The 21616-nt window shown below is 34.0% G+C and overlaps 1 protein-coding gene and 1 pseudogene across 1 annotated transcript; one reads left to right on the top strand and one right to left on the bottom strand.

Annotated features, from left to right (window-relative positions):
- Positions 1-9526: 9526 nt before the first annotated feature.
- On the top strand, positions 9527-14177 carry LOC132800524 (putative disease resistance protein RGA3; annotated as a pseudogene).
- Positions 14178-17834: 3657 nt separating this feature from the next.
- Positions 17835-21365, bottom strand: LOC107417672 (ADP,ATP carrier protein 1, mitochondrial). Its single transcript, XM_016026302.4, has 4 exons — positions 21188-21365; positions 19395-19897; positions 18941-19312; positions 17835-18463 (listed from the first exon to the last, which is right to left on the bottom strand). Exons 2-4 carry the CDS (start codon positions 19884-19886, stop codon positions 18167-18169), a joined length of 1161 nt encoding a protein of 386 aa, XP_015881788.1. The 5' UTR covers positions 19887-19897; positions 21188-21365; the 3' UTR covers positions 17835-18166.
- Between the last annotated feature and the right edge of the window lie 251 nt (positions 21366-21616).

The raw sequence follows: 21616 nt of genomic DNA, 5'->3' as shown, positions 1-21616 counted from the left end.
GCATTCTTCGAATTTCCTCTTTTATTATTATTATTATTCTTTTTGGAATCGTATTAATCCAACAAACAAACAAGATATAAGATATTGCTGTCATTTTCAGCTTTAGAATATTTTGTACTTTTTTTACCAAAAAAATTGTCTATCTTGAAGAGAAAGCAATTTCAGAACTAGTTCTCAATGTGGAAGTCAAATGGGATGTTTTTGGAGATTATTTGAAAATATATATATATATATATATATAAACAAAAAAAAAAAAAACCAATAAATAACTTTATATTTGGACCAAAAAAGAAAACAAAGAAAAAAAAAAAGGGGGGAAATGCAAGGTATTGACTGAGATGGATAAAGCCGATTGCACAGCCGAATGAGAACTGAAGCAGCCGCATTTAGCTGAAATCTGTCTGTATTCAATCCTCCAAAGCCTCTGATCACTACAAATTGTTCATTTTATATTATTAATATAATTAAAAAAGAAAAATCCAAAACACAAGCTTTAAAGTAAAACAGGATAAGGTTTAATAATCGAAAAAATATTAAAGTAATAAATTTTGGTCTAACTGTTGGAAAGGTACCCAACAACTGTTACTCTCTTTCCTTGTTTCTTTCTCAACTCCTATCAACACAACTCACAAATGCTGATTTTTACAAACTAAAATTTATGAATTTACTTTGACAAATTTGGCAAGTATGACAAACCACCCCTTTTTTTTTTTTTTTTTTTTTTTTTTTTTTTTGCTTGTAGGCTTGGAAGGAAGCCTATGAGGAAAATACAACCTATATGTATATTATGAAAGGGAATATAACCTATATATATATATATATATATATATCTATGGTAAATGTAATCGTGTAAAGTTTTTTTTAGCATGTTTGCTTCTGATTCAAAAGCAGAGGAGGGATACATCCAATAATAGACCAATATGAATACAACTTTTGGTTTTTAAGTTTCGAATTCTGATCCAACAATTTTATATAGCCTGAATTCTTGCTCATCTTTTACATTAAATATGTATATGGGGAATGCAGAACACAAGGGACCACCGGAAAAAAATATAAATAACAAAAAAAAAAAAAAAAAAAAACAACAACAACAACAAATCCTTGGGAAAAATTATATAAGGAAAGCAATAAAAAGAAGAGAGCACCCTGCTTTGGTTCTCCAATGTATATATCTTATATATATATATATATATACATACATACATACATACAATGAAAAAAATTAAATAGATTTGTTTTAATTTTGGGTCATGATATTAATAGCTGGAGCCTGAAGGTCATCCAATGGTTGAATAGAGGCAAGTGCCTCTAGTACTGATGAGATTCATGGGACCATAGATGCCCTGGTTTCCAAGCAAAGAATTCTCATATTTTATTTATAAAAAAAAAAACACAATAATTTATAACGTTAGGTGGGATATTGAGATCCAGAAAGAGAGAAGCATATGGCGGTTTTCAAAAGCTGGTCAAAAATTAACAAAAGATTGAAATGCACGACTCAAGCAAGATTTATATTAGTGTTCTGTTGGAACACAACAATTATTCCAAAGACGCATTTATGTTTGGGTGAGTCATCGACTTTATAAAGTGAATTTTTAAGGCTTATGTATTACAAATAAGTTATAATACATAGTTTTGATGACGGCTAATCAAGTCAGTATTGAGAAGTTTATCCAATAATAAGTATATATATAATTTTCAATCCATAGCCAAATCAGAGGACAAGCTCACCTAATTTGTGATCACCTTTTTAATCCCATTAATTAATTAAAAATATAAAAAAAAAAAAAAAAAACTCTATGCAATGTTTTATTAATTTTCGTTGAATATATGAAGACACTTGTATAATTTCTTCTCTCATATAAATTTGATTTTGAAGAATTTAGCTCTGTCTTGATTGTGCTAGCTAGCCAATAGATTTTGAATGCATAAGTATTTTGATCATCATCTTCTAGGAGTAACCTCTTGAGACTTTTTACTTGAAATTAATTTGCTATGAATTGAAAACAAGCATTGCACTAAATTTTGAAAATTTTAATTATAAAAGAAACTCACTTAATTAATTTTAAAGTATTTCTCGTGGAACTGCCACCTTTCACCTTTTGAAGGTTTTAGTAGAGATTTCAATACCATAATAAATGAAGATTCTTGATCTATCAAATTTTTGGTTTTCAGCTTTTAGTTTGTACAAAAAGGCATCTCTAGTTTGTAATTCACTTGCAAAGAATTTTCTTTTGAGTAACTCACAAGACAAACAATTGCTCAAAGGCACGTGGAAAACCTTTGCCAGGAGCCATGGGAATTTCAATTTTTAGTTTTTGGTTGTTATTAATATTTTTTTTTTTTGAGGCATTTAGTTTTTTAGTTGTTATTATTATGTTTCTTAATGACGATTTTAGTTGGAATTTAGTTCTTTAGCTAAATGAAAAAAGGGAAAAGGATCTTTGAAAAAAATTTGGCAAAGGATAGCAAAAGAAACCAAAATGATAAAGAGAAGAAACCTGAGCTATTTTATGGAGTATAAGGGAGGGATCTAGGATGCTGGATGAACACCATCTAGACCTCCCATAACGTTCACGAAGGAAGGAGGTAAAACCTAGAGAGTATGACAAATTTGTCCAGGTGAACCTCAAACATTGGTTCAATGAGGCATTCTGAACGATTTGTCATCTGGACTTCTTTGTTAAGATTCTTTCTTAATATCATAGTCAAACTGTCCAACAATAGAGAGACATGTCAGCTCCATGTCAGCGTGTCAAATAGTATGTTTCCGACTTTTTCCAATTGAGTCATCTTTCTGCATCACTCTGGATTTAGTCATTGACCATGTCCTCGATTGGCTAATATAGCTTGTTGGAAAGTTGGAATATATGTGAATTCTATGAATATTAATGGAATATATTTATTATTATTATTATTATTGTTAATGTCAAATTCAAATTCCATTAATATTCAAGGCAAGCCTAGCGTTGAAAATTGATTTACAGTTAAATTCAAAGTCTAATTCTACCTCGCTGTTCACTGCCACACAAGAACACTCTTTGAAGAACAGAAATACTTTTAATTGTGATACCACTTTGTTACCAGTCAGTTCTACTTCCTCTGTATCGGCAGCAATGGTTTTAATGCTTCACATGATTTTATTGTCTCCAAGTTTAAAGGCAAGAACAAATTTAGAAATGGTAGACTTCAGTGTCAAATCTGTAAACGTGTAGGACACACTGCTGATGTTTGCTATTTTAGATATAGCAAATCCCCTCAACCTTTGACCAGCTCAACCATACCACCATTTGCTATAGGTAATCTTCTTCAATTTTCAGGATATTAAGCATCATCACCCTTTCAGTATGGAACGTCATTCAATAATCAGATTGGGCAGCAAATGAGAAATTCAACATATATGATACCTGGTTTACTACCATCAACCAGTCATACCTTTATTCCTACTATGCCACAATGGCATACTTATCCTGGACCAGTAACATAAGAGTTAATAAACCTCTAAAGAATAATTTAGCATTCTTTACTACTCCTCTCTTGGTTAGAGACCCGAATTGGTACATTGATAGTGGAGCAACAAATCATATAGCAGCAACAAGCACTGGGTTACTCCAACACTCTAATTATCAGGGATGGGCAAATAACTGGTGAAACCGAACCGGACCGGTAAACCCGATAGAACCGAGCACTTATGGATCGGATGGGTTTGGGTCGGTCGGGCTGTTCGGTTCATTTAAGAAGGAATAAATGACAGTTCGGTTCAATTTTCGGGTTTAAAACCGATATTCTTAAACCGTCCGAACCGAACCGAATAAGTTAAAATATTATAAAATATATATAATTACATTTTTACATATATATAATACACTCTCTATCTCACTGGTGTCGGGCCTTTCTCAATCTACCCCTCCTCTTTCACTCTCTTCCTCTGAAAAAAAAAAAAAAATAAATAAAGAAAAGGGTAAAGCTTTCTAAAAAAAAAACCCTAACTTACTGTCACTCTCGGTCACAAGCGACTACCGATGAGCAGCTCCTCCGGTCACCCGCCATCTCTCCTACGACCGACGGTAATCTTCCTTATCTCTTTCTTCCATTCTCTCACTCCCAATCTCTCTCACCATGTTAATTTTCACCCTCTCGATCGAACCTCTTCACTCTCTTTATCTCTATCTCTTACTCTAAAATTAAATCTATCTTTTTTACTCTCAATTTCACTTTCTCACACTCCAATCTATCCATTCTCAGGTTAGGTGGTTGACTAAAACCCTAACTCTATCACCTTTACACTCTGCGATGGGTCAGTGGCTGTGAAACCATCAACAACCTTGATTACCATCATCTAGTCATCAACCATCACGTTATTTCTTAGGTAATTTTGCAAATTTTCATTTTCCCTAATTTTTTTCATTTTAGGGTTTAATTTCTAAAAAATCACTATTTCAAAATTATAAAAAAAATTTTGATGATCTCAATTCTCAAATATTACTTGTTTACTGACTGTTGGATTTTAATTTTTCAGAAAATTGACTATTCCAGTTGACGGATTCAAGAGGTGAGGGTGAGGTAGCTCCGTGGCTTGTGGGACGCTGTGTCGTGCTCGTGTGTGGCACTGGCTCTGTGCTTAAAGCTTAAGGTAAGGTGTTCTGTTCTCTTAAACTCTCAATGGTTGTGGATGGATAGATTGTAGTTGAAGTTGAGTTGACTTTCAGAATTTAGACTCTCTATGATTGTGACTCTGAATTTGACTCAAAATTCAGAAATTAATTGCTTCTGTGACACTGAATTGTCTCTGTGGAATGTTGAATTGGTTATAAAATAGTTTTATTATGACAGTTCATATGATTTTAGTGTGAAATTTCATATGGATTTGAAATGCTAAATTGTATTTGTGAATTGTCTTTGAAACTCTATTTTTATGAAATTTTGAATTCAAATCGTGAGATTGCTTGCATTTAGAGTCTTTGTGACTCCAAATTTTCTAAAATTTCAATTTAAAAAATGTTAGCTTACATTTCAGAGTCTTTGTGACTTTGAATTTCTAAAATTGCAATTTTAAACAGGTTAGCTTACATTTCAAAGTCTTTGTGACTCTGAAATTTGAAGTTGTTGTTTAATTTGTAATGTTTGTGGAATTGTTGAATATTGTGCAATTTTTAAATATTGTGGAATATTATGGAATTGAAACTGTTTAAACAAGGTTTTTGCATGTTTGTAGTTGGAGTTGTACAATTTTAAGTATGTTAGCTTACATTTCAGAGTCTTTGTGACTTTGAAATTTGAAATTGCTATTTAATTTGTAATGTTTGTGGAATTGTTGAATATTGTGCAATTTCTTAATATTGTGGAATATTATGGAATTGAAGTTGAAATTGAAACTGTTTAAACAATGTTTTGCACGTTTGTTGTTGGAGTTGTGAAACATGTTAGCTTACATTTCAAAGTCTTTGTGACTCTGAAATTTGAAATTGTTGTTGAATATGTAATGTTTGTGGAATTGTTGAATATTGTGTAATGGAATTGAAGTTGAAATTGGGACTGTTTAAACAATGTTTTGGCATGCTTGTAGTTGGAATTGTGCAATTTTCTTTAGGGAACCAGCCAGTTAGTTATGTTTCAATATTGTATCATACAGCAGCTGATTGGTTTTAATTTTTAAGCATTATTGAGTACTAGGAGTCTAAGTGACAACAATTTTTTCAAAGCTTTAAAATCGTCTCTCTTTTATTTTAGTTCATTACATTGTAACTAGTACATGTTTTGCCTTGAAGTGTTGTGTAATTGCTGTCTTGTTTTTGTTTGTTTCCTCTTATGTAAGCAGTGTCCTATATATGCTTGATATGGACCTAGATTCCCAATCATCAGTTAATGCACCTTCCTCTTAAACCTCAATAGGCCAAAGTCCATCACCACTAGGTCCACCACCACTGTCAAAACCTACATCATCTGATGCCAAATCGACATTACCTCCACAACCTTCATTAGGGGGAAAAAAAAAAAAAAAAAAAACCTCCTAGGCCAGCAAGTGATGTATAGGATCACTTTGTCAAAATAGAAGATAGTGATCCCGATGACCCTAGATGTGAATGCATATATTGCCATAAGGATTATGCATGTGATTCTAAGAAGTGTGGAACTAGTATTCTAAGGAATCATTTGAAGCAATGTCTGAAAAATCCTTATAAAGTAGATGAAAAGAAACAAAAGACCTTAACTTTTGATAGGAAGTCTGATGGCAGTGGTAGCAGTTTGGTAGCTACAGCTTTCCACAAAGAGACATGTAGGATGGCATGTGCCAAAATGATAATATTGGATGAGTTGCCTTTTAGTTTTGTAGAAGGCCGTGAGTTTAGACACTTTTGTAGTGTCGCATGTCCTAAGTTTGATCCTCCATCTAGAAGAACCATCGTGAGGGACATTTATCAATTGTACTTGGATGAGAAATTGGCTTTAAGATCAATGTTTGTTGCAAAGCAACAAAGACTTAGCCTTACAACTGATACATGGACTTCCATTCAAAATGTTTGTTATATGTCATTGACTCCCCATTATGTTGATGATAATTGGATGTTACATAAAAGAATTTTAAGTTTTTGTGTGGTTCCTAATCATAAAGGAGAGGCAATTGGAAAACTAATTGAGGTTTGTTTGCATGATTGAGGTATTGAGAAATTGTTCACAATAACCCTTGATAATGTAAGTGCAAACAATATTGTAATTGCTTATCTTAAGAGGAAAACGGTACATTGGAAAAGTTGTGTATGAGATGCTGATTTTTTGCATATTCGACGTAGTGCACACATTGTCAATTTAATTGTGTGTAAGGGTTTGAAAGAATTAGATGACTTAATTGCTAGCATTCCTAATGCTGTGAGATATGTTAGATCCTCTCCTTCTAGGTTGTAAAAATTTAAAGAGTGTATAAGTCAAGAGAAAATTGATAGCAAAGCTTTAGTATGTTTGGATGTTCCAACAAGATGGAACTCCACATATTTAATATTAGAGTCGGCTTTGAAATTTCAAAAAACCTTTGAGAGAATGGAGGAGGAAGATGGACATTATGCTTCCTATTTTGGAAAGGATGATAGTGGTAGAAAGAAGGTTGGACCTCCTTTTGCTTGGCATTGGGATGATGCCAAAGTTTTTGTCCAATTTCTTAAGGGCTTTTATGATGTGATTCTTATATTTAGTGCCTCTCTGCATGTTACCTCCAATATTTATTTCCATCAAATTTCTTCCATACAAAAACAATTGGATGACTTGTGTGTTAGTGAGGATGACCGGTTGTGTGTTATGGCAAGGAAAATGAGAGAAAAATATAATAAATATTGGAATTCCATGGAAAATGTCAATAAATTACTTCTAATTGCAGCAATGCTTGATCCAAGATATAAGTTGGATTATGTGTCATTTAGCTATGAGATGCTTTATGATAATGATGAAAGTATGGTTACTGAATTGAAAAATAGTTTGAAAAAGACTTTAATGAGGCTGTATAATTGGTATAATGAAAGAGAAATGGATTCAGATACTAGTTGCCAATCTTCCATTGGTGTTGTGTCTTGTGAAACTAGTTTGGATTGTAATCGCAGTGGATTAGAACAGGCCAACTATGCTGACCAGGTTTGGATTGCTTATTTGAAGAAGAGAGAACAAAGCCAATGTAAGGAAGTAAAAGATGATATGGATAGGTATCTGGCCGACCCTTGTGAATCTAGTTTAAATAAGGATTTTGATATTTTAAATTGGTGGAGGGTCAATGGAGAGAAATATCCTTTGTTAGAGAAGGTTGCAAAGGATGTATACGCCATTCAAGTCTCCACTGTGGCTTTTGAGAGTGGTTTTAGCACTGGAGGCAGAATACTTGATCCTTTTAGGAGCTCTTTAACTGCTAAAATAGTGGAGACTTTAATGTGTTGTCAAAATTGGCTTAATGCTTCTTCAAGTTTGGACAGATTCTTTTTAGAAGAAATTGAGTATTATAAAAGCCTAGATGCAGGTAATATAATATGCAACCAAGACAGGTTTTTGTTTATATGCAAATTGTATTATTTTTTACTGTTTTTATAATATTTGCCTTTGTTTGTTGTCACTCCAAGACCTATGCCAAAGCCAACCAATGGCAGCAACTCTGGACAGCAACACCAAAAAGGATTGATTGTGCATTGTGGAGTGGATAGACTTGAAACTTGACAACAGCACCAAAGTAACTCTCTTTGTTTTATTTTTTATTTCTTAATAATTATCACATTATTAAAATTAATACTGTATTGGTTTGATTTATTTTGGTTTCTTTGTGATTATAGGCTTTGTAGCAGTGGCAGTGGAGGCTTTGGCAGTGGCAATAGAAGAGTGGCTTTGGATTTTTGGAGGATTTGGCAGTGGTAGTAGGAAAAGGGCAGAGGCTGTTGGAATGGCAATGGCAATGGCACTTTGGAATTGTAATTTGTTATTTTGATATTTGTGTTTTGTGTCTGCATTTTTCATTCTCAATTTTGGCCGTGGCATTGGTAGTGGCACTGCATTTCTCAATCTTCAATTTTTCCTTTCTTATATGTTTAATTCTTGATCAATTTATATTTGTATTATTAAACATTAGTATCTTCAATTTGTATATGTGTTGTAATTTGTAAGCTTCTAATATTTAGTTAATTGCCTATATTTGATGCAGCAGCAAATGTAAAAGCAATACAGAATGCAATTTTGTTTATTTGTTTAAGAACTATAATTTGATTATTAGGTTCAAAAAACGTTCAACACTCCAAATATGCCCATTAAACAAAAAAAACTGCCCATTTGATACCTAAATATTGACCATTCCATACCTAAAACGTTGGATGAGATAGGTAAGTATAGGTATGAAAGTTGGCCCAAAATTGTAGGCCCAAAAATAGGCCTAGCTCGACCAGTTCAAAAATAGGTTCAAAATTATACGCCTAAAAAAAGTTAAGGCCCACTAAATTGAGAACAAGCCCAAATTCAGAAGCCCAATTATAAGCCTAAACTGAAAAACTTGAACCGAACCAAATCGACCCGTTTTACTCGGTTAAATATCCGGTTCCACTCTCACATCGGGTTGGTTCGAGTTCAATTTTAAAGCTTACCGAACTATCGGTTCGGTTGGATTTTTCGGGTGGAACCGATCCAACCCGAACCGTACCCAGGCCTACTAGTTATAATGGTAAGAACAAGTTGTTGATAGAAAATGGTCAAAGTAGGTATTGGCACTACTATAGTTATTTGTGAATCTGGTTATTCATTACTTCTCAAAGATATACTGATTGTTCCTAACTGTTTTAGGCTAGTTAAGCAGTTAATTAGTTAGTACTATTTGTTATTTAGTTTTGACAGCTATCTTAGTTTGATTGGCTTATTACTTAACTGTATGTATAAGCTAGCTTCTATACATAGAGAAGTTAGGCTCTCTTTTTCATTGAGTCTTGCTTTTTCTTCCTCTTAGAACTTTCTCAGAAAACAAACAATAAAAAAGTGGTTTCTTGGAGATTCTTGTTCAACAAGGCACAAAAACATGAAAGAAATTGATAAAATTAAAGCCATTGATCGCTACATTTCCCATCTTCAATTTGAGGCAAACCAGATTGAGGGGCTACTACGTGTGACCAATGACAAATGGATAGTCAATGCAATTCCAAGAATGCTGTCGCATCTAAAAGCTGGTGAATTGAAAGCACACAAGAAGATGAAGGAATTGATTGAAGCTAAAGGAGACGATGATGAATTCAAAGTGAAGCTGGAATTCCAGAGGAAGAACCAGTCGGTTTTTATGCAAATGCAAAAAGAGGAAGGATTGAAACTTATGTGTCACGTAGTGAGATTTCCTACTTCTTCCCGGGATTCCAAATGGATTCTTTGGACAGTAATCGTTGGTAAAGAGGTATGACCGACCTACTCAAATCTTTCTCCTATAAACTAATGGAAATGGGAATGGACAGAATGGAAGTTGACAATGAAACCACCAATGTCTCTGAATGCTTTCACTGGGAGCTTATCATGGAAGGAAAACCCGAAATAGTTGGTGAGTTCGTGATGCATAAAATGGTTGTTTCTATCCTGGAATATCGGTACAATCTGGTCGTTTTTTCGATCACTGAAAAGATGGTCAATACCTGTTGCTTACCCATGAAGTCAAAAAGCTTCTAAAAGCTAGAATTGACCACTCTTTGACAGAAGCAAGGAGCACCTTTTAGTATCTGCTGGATCATTTCATGACCAGGACACAGAAGACAAAAGCAAAGAATTTATGAAGTCTATGGGACTATTAAGCTTTTGAGGTGGAGTTCGTGATATCATGTTCAGATACACAGAAAGATTGAAAGAACTTTCTTTCGTTTTCTTGTCAACGATTTCTGTTAGATGCTATTACATGGATTTTTGTTTGTTTTTTATGATTTGGGACGCTTTTACATGGATTTTTGTTGGTTTTTATTTTTAAGCTTTTACATGGATTTTTTGTTTTCAATCATGTGTCGTTGTTAATTAATCATATTATTTTTTATGTGTAAAAACTTAAAATTAGAGCTTAAATTTATAATCAATTTTATAATTGTCATTGATAATGTTTGATAGTTTTGCAAAAATCAAACAAGTTGAATATATCTTTTAATGGATGCAGGTGTGACATTCTAAATTTCACTTAGAAAAATAAAGAAAATATGATAATAAAATAATAAAAATTACATAAAGATAAAAATTAGACAATTATATTAATTTGTAGAGAAAAAAAGATTCTTAAATGTTTCATAACAAAAAAGATTTTAAATATAAATTTAGTTAATTAGGTAAGGCAATGAGAAAATAAAAATAACGTTTTTAGAGAATAAAAAAATTATAATAAAAATTGAAATAGAAAAAAAAACATTGTTCAATAGTTGTATTATCCATTTAGTAGAGAATTGAAAAATCACTAGTTTCATTGTTTATTTATAGATGGAGACTTTCAAAACTTGATAAGGATACAAATATTATTTTGCATGATAAATATAAATTTTCTTCAATTTCTAAAATCATGCCAATAGTTTCAATCAAAGCCTTTTCTTTTATTATTTAATTAAATCAATTTGAAAAGTAACAATGTATGGCTATCATTTTTTTCAATCTAAATATTATGAACCTAGTATTTCTCATTCATTCAAGGAAAAAAAGTGTTATTTTTATGTCCAAAATAAATAGTTAGCCTTACTTAAATTTATTTTGCTCCAAAAAATGATTATTATTTCAAAAAAATATTATTTGTTTGTTCAAATTCATTTATTACTTTACAAAACATAAAAATAACTTTATTCAAGTTTTTTTTTTTAATTTCACAATTAAATTCCAAATTTATTATTACTATTTAAATATTATTGTCATATTCCTATACATAATATATTTGACTATCATTTTGGTGTTGCAGTGGGCTGAGAAAGATACCCCTATGAAAGCAAAGGCAAAAACGAAACATTGGGGGTTACACCAAAATATTGAGGCGGTAAGGTCGGTTTGTTTTAGTGGGTTTTAAAAAGAAGCTGAGGTTGTTTTAAATTTTGTTAAGATTGCTCCGTCATTGGAGAAAATAATCATTCAGTTTCTTCAATCAAAGTGTTGGGCAGGTTTGAGCGATGAATAAGATAAGCAATATTATTCAAAAGCATGTCAAGATATTGCCCAACTTCTGAAAATCCCACATACCTTTTCATGCACTAGTAGTTATAATTCGATACATACCATATTGAATAAAGTTTATAAATATACATATATATATATATATATCTTTATTTATTTATTTATTTATGAAGTTGCCATATTGGATAATTTTGCTTTACGTATTACATTTATTGGAATCACCAAAACAATTATTTAACATCTTATCAGAATTCTTATATACATATATATATATATATATATAGAGTTAGTATTTGAGGTTGATCTAATAATTTTAGTTTTTGAATCACATTGAGAATAGAAAATTAAATATCAATTAGTCTCCCAAGTATTGTTTTGTTAATTTTCATTCACTATGTAAATATACTTATATAATTTATTCTCTCCTATGAATTTGATTCTGCAGAACCATTCCATCGGATCAATACCAAGAAAAATTGAGATTGTAAAATCCGTAAGCAATTTACAGATTAAAAAGTTTAGATGAGTTTGAGGCAGGTTGAGATATATGGATGTGTTTTGAGTTGGAGACATATGCCCTGTGGGGTTGGTGAATTTTTGACTTCTTTTCATGCATTAGATTGGTTTGTGTCCTCACCGCAAACAAATTATGTTGTTGTGTCTAAGAAGTAACTTGAGAGGAGAGCTAGCTGTATACAAACTTGGGACATGGCAAGGACAGATTCCAGCAATTTATAATGATTGATTTTCAAGGAGCTGAAGCTCCACCTTTTCCATTATTTTTACAGATTTCTTCCATGTGAACAAATTTAACTGTTTTTTAATAAATTCAGAACAAGTAAATAGCCACCTTTTCCTATACATTTCGTTTCTTCACAAACTAGCTGTAGGCAGAAGCTATTCTGTTTAACATTGCTGATGAAATAATTGTGACCTTGGGTTCTGCAGACTGCAGCATTTAAAGAGATTGGATTGCTTTTGGGTGTGAAAGACGAACTTAAAAAACTGCAGATCACAATTTCTGGGGTCAAAGCCATACTTCTTGAGGCTGAGGAGAGGAGGGCAAATAACCAGCAGATCAGAGATTGGCTTGAGAAGCTTCAGGATGCTGTTTATGATGCTGATGCTCTGTTGGATCAGTTTCACACTGAAATTTTGTGGCGTAAATCAATGCCTGCAGAGTACAAAATGACCACGAAGGTAAGCACTTTCTTTTCAAACCCCAAACAGTTTGATTTTCCGCTAAAGATGGCTCATGTGATCAAAGCAATTAGGCAGACTCTTGATATCAGAGGCACTATGCCATTTTACTTATTGGAGCGGCTCGAAGAGACTCAGGTCTCTTGCTAGAGTAAGGGAGACTCACTCGTTTGTACGAGATGAAGAAGTCATTGGGAGGGAAGATGAGCAGAAGAAAATCATACAGCTTTTGTTGGATTCTGAGTTTCAAGAGAATGTTTCAGTCATTCCCATTTTTGGCATTGGTGGCTTAGGAAAGACTACACTTGCTCAGTATATAATGATGCAAAGGATTCAAAAGCATTTTGAACCAAAAATATGGGTGTGTGTCTCTGATTTCTTTTGACATGAGATTAATTCTTGAGAAAATTGTCAATTCTCAAACAACTAAGCTTCCAGAAAACATTGAGATGGATTATTTGCAATATAAGCTTAGGAAAGAAATAGAGGGAAAGAGATACAACCTTGTTTTGGATGATATGTGGAATGAGGATCTTGAAAAATGGTTTAGTTTAAGAAACCTACTAATGGGAGTTGCAAGAGGTAGCAGAATACTAATAACTACTTGAAGTGAAAAGGTTGCCAAAATAACGCATATAACTCAGCAACTTTGCTTACAGGGTTTGGATAAAGATAAGTCTTGGTCTTTATTCAAAAGAATGGCATTTGAGGAAGGACAAGAACCGGAGGATTCAAAAATTGTGGAAGTGGGGATGGAGATTATAGAAAAGTGCAGGGGCATTCCTCTTGCCATAAGAACAATTCGAAATGTACTGTACTTCAAAAATCCAGAAACTGAGTTGTTTTACTTTAAGAATAATAAGCTTATCAAGGAGAAAGTGATATTCTACCAACACTCAAGTTATAATCACCTTCCCTCCCACTTGAAACATTGTTTTTCTTATTGTAGATTGTTTCCAAAAGATCATAGGATCAATGTACGAATGTTGGTAAATCTTTGGATGGCACAAGGATTCATTACATCCTCAAACCAAAACCAATTCATAGAAGATATTGGTTATGATAATTTTATGGATTTACTTTGGAGATCCTTTTTCCAAGAAGTAGAAAAAGATGCATGGGGTACTATCACAAGCTGTAAAATGTATGATCTCATACATGATCTTGCAATTTCCGTAGCAAAGAAGGACAGTGCTATTTTGAACCAAAATGTAGAGAATCTACATGAAAGAGTACTTCATGTATCTTTTGATTTTGAAGTAGATCTGTCATTGCAATTTCCAGCATCCTTACTTGAGCAAAACAAGATCCCGAACAGCACTTTCAGAGAAGGAACAAATTTGGGCAACAGAATATGATGATTTAATGCTGCATTACAAAAAGAAACTGAGATGGACAAATTGTAAGTCAATTTTATCAAACTTCCAAGTTTTTACAAGTGTTGGTTTTGAAATATTTATTTCTCAAGGAATTACCAGATAATTTCAGCAAACTAAGACATTTAAGATATCTTGATCTTTCAAGGTGTAAGATTAAGATGCTTCCGGTTTCCATAACCATCTTACACAATTTGCAGAATCTACTTCTCTCTGATTGTTTCAATCTTCAAAGCTTGCCTGATGATATATGCAAATTGATCAACCTGAGGCATCCGGGGATAAAGGGTTCAAGAAATTTGACTCGCATTCCATGTGGGCTTGGTAAGTTGACTTCTCTGCACACATTAGAACTTTTGGTTGTGTGTAATAATAAATTTGAGTCAAGACAGAATGGTGGAATTGGTGAACTGAGCAGCCTTAATAACTTAAAGAGGAGAGTTAACCATTACAAACTTGGGACAGGAGAATATGTTGCATCACATTCGGAGGTTGCGAATTTAAAGGACAAACAACATCTTCAAAGCTTATGTCTAGAGTTCAGTATGATAGATAGTAGTGTGGAGAATGATGAAACATTATTAGATGGCCTGCTGCCGCATTCAAATCTAAAATCATTGCTGGTGGAAGGGTACTCGAGCACAAGGTTCTCAAGTTGGCTTTCTTGCCTCATTATTCTTGTCAAGTTAAAGTTATCTTTCTGTGTAAAATGCCTACATCTCCCACCATTGCATCAATTAACTTATCTCAAGGAAGTTGAGCTTTTCGAGATGACTGATCTGGAGTACATAACAGAAGAAAATGGGCCTATCGAGTTCTTTGCTTCTTCTATAACTTCAACAACAACACCATTCTTTCCGTCCCTAAAGTCCGGAAATTTTGTATTGCTCCAAATTGAAGAGGGTGGTGGAGGACGAGAGAGGATACTGGAGACAAAAATGAAGCTCTTGAATCAACAACAACAATAACAACGTTAATACATGGACAACAACCTTCATTCCCTTGTCTTTCTCATATGGTAATAAGGCATAGCCCTGGTCTAAGTTCCATGCCACTGTTTCCATTTGTGGAAACCTTAACTCTGGCAGAAGTTGACTCCAAGCTATTACAGCAGGTGCTAGCAATGACTGAAGATACTATGGAACCAGAATCATTAGCTTCTACATTTTGAGGTGCCCGAATTTGGCATCACTTCCAGAAGGGATTTGTCATCTCACCTCTTTAGAGAAATTACATATTGAGAATTGTCCTGAATTGTCAGAAACATGCAACAGCGAAACTGGCAAGGACTGGAACAAGATGGCCCACATTCCAATAATCAACATACAATGAGAAAGTTCAAAATCTCCATTGCTTATACAGGTTCATTCTAAATATCTTCCTTCTATATGGTTTCCAATATTTGTTTTTGAAATCAGCATAAATGAAAAATATTTTCGTTTTATTATAAGTATCCAGAAATTTGTTATATGAAGGTATTAACAAACTCCCCCTCTTCTTACAGCATTGATAGCAGCTTTTCAACAATACTGAGATTGTGCTTAACACAGAGTAGCTGGTTCCAATCAGTTTCAATGACTCAAATCATCATACGTATCTTTGACCATTCATTGGGAAGCATCACAAGGAAGCCAAAGTGATTCTTTAAAAGGAACATGCCAGGTTTCAAGAGGTTCACACATTTTCTTTTCCAATTCAATCCTATCTAATTGAATGAAATGGTAATGATTGACTTTTAATGATGAAGTAAAATGAATGAAATGGTAATGATTGACTTTTAATGATGAAGTAAGTTTCTAATACCTTGTGTTCATACTGTTAGGATAAGCCTTATACGTATGACTTGCAGGTTGGCTGTTGGAAGAAAAGAATACTCTGCAGTGACCAAGACAATGTGAACAAACTTAGAGAAAATGGTAACTAACAACCATAGCCCTTCATGAGGAAATATGAAATTGGAATTGTAATTTTGTAATTTAGGAAGTCTTACCTAATGGTCTCTCATCGTCAGCATTCTTATCTTCTGGACATTGTTTAACGCATCACGTGCAATCAGCATCTTCTGTCTTAAGAAGGACAATTCAATGAAAAACTTTGGATTTTTTTTCTTGTTTTCATTTTCTTTTTTAGTCAATCATTTCGTTAATAACTCGGATTTGTTAAAAACCACAGGGCCTTTGTTATGGTTTGCTGGACTTGGTAAGTACTATAGAATGAATGACTCCTTTCTTTATCTGACAGAGAATCATCATTGGTAAGTCATCGACTTTAGTCTGAGAAATACAACCTTTGGTGAAACAGAAACACGTCAAAGTTTGTTTTGACGATATCGATTCTCAGTAAAAGAAGCATCAAAATTGCACTAAAGAACTGCACTGCAGTAGGAGGAGGCTGCCAGAATTTCCAACTATTCACATTCCAAAAAATAGGATTCTCAAAGTCCACCATTCTCCCTTCTCCAATTCTTCATCCATGTATGTCATTAAACCAACTTTTGTTTTTGATAAAGGCTTTATTATTAATAAACTCCCTTCATATCAGTCGTTGGATTGTAAAGTTAAATATGAAGTTTTAGGCTTTAGTTATAAAGTTAAATACTATAACGATTAGGCTTTAGCTGGTTGTCAAAGGCAGTCCGTTACATATTTCTTGCATCAGTTATTTTATAGTTGGTTGTTCTAGTATGAACTAGTTGTTTGAAAAATCATCTTTTACTTGTAATCTCTTCTAGTTGAGTCGTGTAACGGCAAAGTGTAACAATGAAAACCATAATAACATTGGACAAGAAATTTCACCCCTAAACAACATCTTCAAAGCTTATGTCTGTTTTACCGATACAAATAGGGTATCAAAGATTGAACACAGAAACCTCACTAATCCCAAAAGCTATAGTTAATAAGAAGTAGATCCAAGAATAATGTTATATCAAGCATATTTTCCAATACATTCTACAGCTTCTACATGGTTTGTAATATTGTGGCGTTTCTCACTTTTTGTCTCTTGCAAAGGCCAGAACGTATTTCTCAGAGCTAGTAGTAGTTCCTACAACCCTGCACTCATTGATGAAGTAATGAACAATAAGCATCTCATCAATGACGACTTTGCATTTACAGTGAGCTTGTGTCACAGTGTGGTTCCAATCAATTTCAAGCGACTATTTACCACACAACTTTTTGACCAGTCATCGGGAAGCATCAAGATTAAACAAGCAAGCCAATGTGGTTCTAAAGAGTAGGAAAATACCTGTTAGATTTTCAACACCGCTTTTTCCAATTCAGTCCACTTTTAACCGAATCGAAAGCCTATTGCAAATGTATACTTTTTAGTTGGCTTCATCTTCTGTCTAAGACTTTTCTAATCCAACAGGATAAATGGAAATGAGCATGAGAAGTAAAAAGCCTATTGCACATGTATACTTTTTTGTTGGCTTCATCTTCTAAGACTTTTCTAATCCAACAGCATAAATAGATATAAGCATGAGAAGTAGATATCGTAGATTTGAAAAGTTTCAGTGTCTAAAGGAAAAAAATAGATAAATGACGGCTGCAAAAAGAAATACCATTTTCACCAGACCACAAATACAATGATCTTCAAAACAAAATGAGAGCTGTGAATGTAACACAGAACCTCCAACCAAACTAGAGCAAAGCAACAGGGAAATAGATACCATCCCCATTTACTGCATTCCAAAAGGAAAACCACGTAAGCAGTGGATTGCCAAAAGTAATGGTGCATTCATACAAAATATTCCGCAAATCATGTAACTGAAAACTCAAAAGTAATGATAGTGGCAATTTCCGCCACTCTAATTAATCCTGTTGATGGATTAAATGCCTGTTTCAAAAATAAATTTGTTTTTGGGATTAAATCCCACTAAACTGATAATTATTTAATGAAAAATTTGCCGAAAAAGATTCTGTGAACTCAGATTTTCATCACCATCTAACTCTAACAGGATAGAAAATATGTTCTTAAGCACCACCAGATCCATACTTCTTCCCGAACATGATCAGCTGTAACTTATCATAACCAGCAAGAACACCAGCACCTGCAACTGCACGGAGAATGTTAGCACCGGCACCCTTGAAGAGAGACTTGGCACCCTCGTTCTTCAAAATTTGAGAGAATGCATCCAGAGAACTCTTGTACTTCACCGCTTCACCAGAGGTCATCATCATTCTTCTGCGGACAGTGTCAATTGGATAGGAAGCGAGACCTGCACCATTGGTAATGAGCCAACCAAGTGCAAAACTAGCGAAGAAACTATCCTGTAATCATCAAAAACATGGAAATATGTCATGAATCTTAACAAAAATATGACACAAGTAGAACCTGATACCTATCATCTGCATACTCCCCAGGGGTAACAAGAAATGATAAAAGAAAGTGATTAGCAGATTCAAATTTAAATGAGAGCATATCTACTTGGCTCAATGAACTGAAATAAGTGGGTATATGTTTGATTATCACTTAAAAGAATATCTCCAGCTCGTTAAAACCAATGCCTTACATGAAATAATAAAGAGAACAGATTTCACAAAAGTAGTTTTGAATATGAAGTGAATGTATTCATACAAACGTTACTCTAAAATTTTTATATAGCAAGTAGATCATTGACTTTGGAAAACAAGGGCATGACCAAAAAGCAATCACTTAAGTTGTTATGATACCATCGACATTAAGTAGTGGTTAAAACACTTGTATATCATTAAAAAAATGAAAAGAATAATCATTGATCTACCAACCTGCAAGCTTCCAACCAGAAGCACTGGCTTCAGAGAATCGTACATTCCAAAGTAGAGACCACGGTACACAATGATACCAACACAAGAAATGTTGAATCCACGGTAAAGACCAGCAATACCATCACTCTTCAACGTCTTCCTGTAAACATCAACCAAACCATTGAATTGCCTTTCTCCTCCTTTCTTTGCAGCCTTAGAATCATTAGCCAAACGGGTACGCGCATAGTCCAATGAATAGACAAAGAGAAGGGAAGAGGCACCAGCAGCACCTCCGGATGCCAAGTTACCAGCAAACCATTTCCAATAACCATCCCTGTCTTTCTTGAAGTTAAAAAGCCTCTTAAAGTAATCCTTGAATGCAAAGTTCAAGGCCTGTAACAAATTTCAGGTAATCATTTTAGCATCAGGCACTATAAAGTGCTTTCTGATTTAAAAGACAAATCAACTTACAAACCTGAGTGGGGAAATAACGGATGACATTTGCAGTATTCCCTCTCCACAATGAAACAATGCCCTCATCCTTCATTGTTCGCTTAAAGCAGTCACCAATGCCCTTGTAGGGTTCTGACAAACGGCCAGTCTTAATCATCTCATCCTGGTTCTGAATCAAAAGTTTAACACGCTCAATTGGGGCAGCAGCCGTCTTGGAGACAGCAGCAGAAACACCACCCATAAGGAAATCAATAACAAAGTTGCCTTTCTCTGCAGGGGCTTGAACAAAAATGGGGGATGCAGTTGATGCAACCATGGATAGATCTGTGGTAGCTCTAGTTGGATACCTCATTGCTGGATTGGTGTAGTTTCCATAAGCAGCATGTCTTTGATACATAGCAGATCGTTGGAAACCACCATCATAGCCCTGAATTTCTCTTGAAAGACTAGAGTGATGAAGGAACTGGCCAGCTACCTTTTCCATGACAGAAGGGTGTTGAACCTGATCAACCATTTTATCTTTCCCTACAAGGATACAAATTACAGTAACACTGTCAAATACTTGATCCAAACAATTTACAGATAAAGTAATAAATGTATAAAGACCATATGATCGGGAAAAGCAGCAGAGCTATTATGAAATGAACATAATAACTTAAAAATTTAGCTTTCCATATACCATATAAGTACATTGCCGACAATTTAATCAATTGACATTGGAACACACAGAAAAAGAGGGAAGAAAGAAGAAAAAAAGAAAACTGTGTTCACTGGTATCTTCACATTTGATGAAATCATAGTTCCTCAATTACAACTTTACAAGAATGATAAACTTAGAAAACTAGCATTTCACACAATCAACAGTACTCAAACAGCAAAACAACAACCACGATTCTAGGTAGAAGAAAAAAGAAAAGGACAAGAATGAAATAGGTCTGTCCACAAACAGTGAATACGATGATGTAAATTATTCAGACTAAAATCAAGATCAATGGTAGTCAGCTCAAACTTAGCCCAACGAAACCAGAAAGCTTGCATGAAACTCTTGAAAATACTAGCAAGACTTCTAAAAGGAATATAACACAACAAATCAAACTTGTCAAAGATTCGAGGATATGGTCATTAAAGAAAAACCGAGAAAATGAAGAGTTAAAGTCGCAATCTGTTCCTTGAAGATTTTCATCTTCCATGTTTTCATAGTTCGTATAACTTGTCATGGAAAAACCCAATATAAGCTTAAAGCAAAATCCATACACAATAAATACAATGATCGGTTAACAAAACAACCTGCCATTGTCAATAATACCTTTTTAATTACACATAAAGTACGTTTGAGTTATTATACAACATCAGTCCTACTATTAGTCAAAACTAGTATTCAATCAGTCAAAGAAAATGCAAATCACATCCATCCGCCATAAAAATAGATCAGATTACAGATCGAACAAAAGTGCTAAATCGTAAACAGGTTGACTAGAATACTTGAATCTCTAATGCATATACATAAATTTAATAATAATAATGTAGATCTAACGTAATCAAAGAAAACAGAAACACAGATCTGATATATAACGTCACGAAGAAAAATACATCATAATGTCAATCAGATCGCAAATGCTGAAAAATCAACTTGACCTATGGAAAATGACTGAAAGAGAACAAACACAGAGACATATAAAAAATAAAACAAATAAATAAAACCACAACGCACCAAATGGATCTGAATGACAAAACAGATGCTGAAAAACACAGACTTACAGATCTAAAAGGACAAACATTGCTTTGATTAGCTATTAAAGTTTAAATCCATATTACCTCGGCTAAAAGATTGGTGGCTGCGAGGGTTTTCTTGGCAGGGTCTCCAATTGAGAGAGAGAGAGAGAGAGAGAGAGAGAGAGAGAAAGAGAAAGCGTGAGGATATTTCTTGTGGTGGTGGCGGAGACGAAGCTTTGAAAGAAGCAAAAGTCGCTTTTTATTGGCTAAAAGCTACCCCTTGAGGATCCAGATGGACGGCTCTGATTGGAGGCTTTTGAAGGCATCTTGTCTGATCGTACAGGTGAACTGTATCAACCACCGTAAAATGATGTCGTCAACGGTCCACCATCGGTGGTGCAGATTCTCACTGTTGATGTTCGGCTGTGATTTTTTGGGAACTTATTATTGGGTTTTACCCGAGTAATTCCGTCCCACCCTCTCATGAAGCCCATGTTGGACAAACTGGGCTGGCTTCCTCTGGGTTGGACA

This window comes from Ziziphus jujuba, chromosome 2, assembly GCF_031755915.1.
Source record: "Ziziphus jujuba cultivar Dongzao chromosome 2, ASM3175591v1".
Taxonomy (NCBI): Eukaryota; Viridiplantae; Streptophyta; class Magnoliopsida; order Rosales; family Rhamnaceae; genus Ziziphus; species Ziziphus jujuba.
This window is presented reverse-complemented; position numbering and strand designations above follow the sequence as displayed.

What these genes read in the sequence shown, in the direction of transcription:
- LOC107417672 (XM_016026302.4), bottom strand. Translation starts at nt 19,886, where the DNA reads ATGGTTGATCAGGTTCAACACCCTTCTGTCATGGAAAAGGTAGCTGGC. An exon ending in TCCGTTATTTCCCCACTCAG is followed by an intron (nt 19,313 to 19,394) that starts GTTTGTAAGTTG and finishes AATTTGTTACAG; the next exon opens with GCCTTGAACTTTGCATTCAA. An exon ending in TTCTGGTTGGAAGCTTGCAG is followed by an intron (nt 18,464 to 18,940) that starts GTTGGTAGATCA and finishes TGATGATTACAG; the next exon opens with GATAGTTTCTTCGCTAGTTT.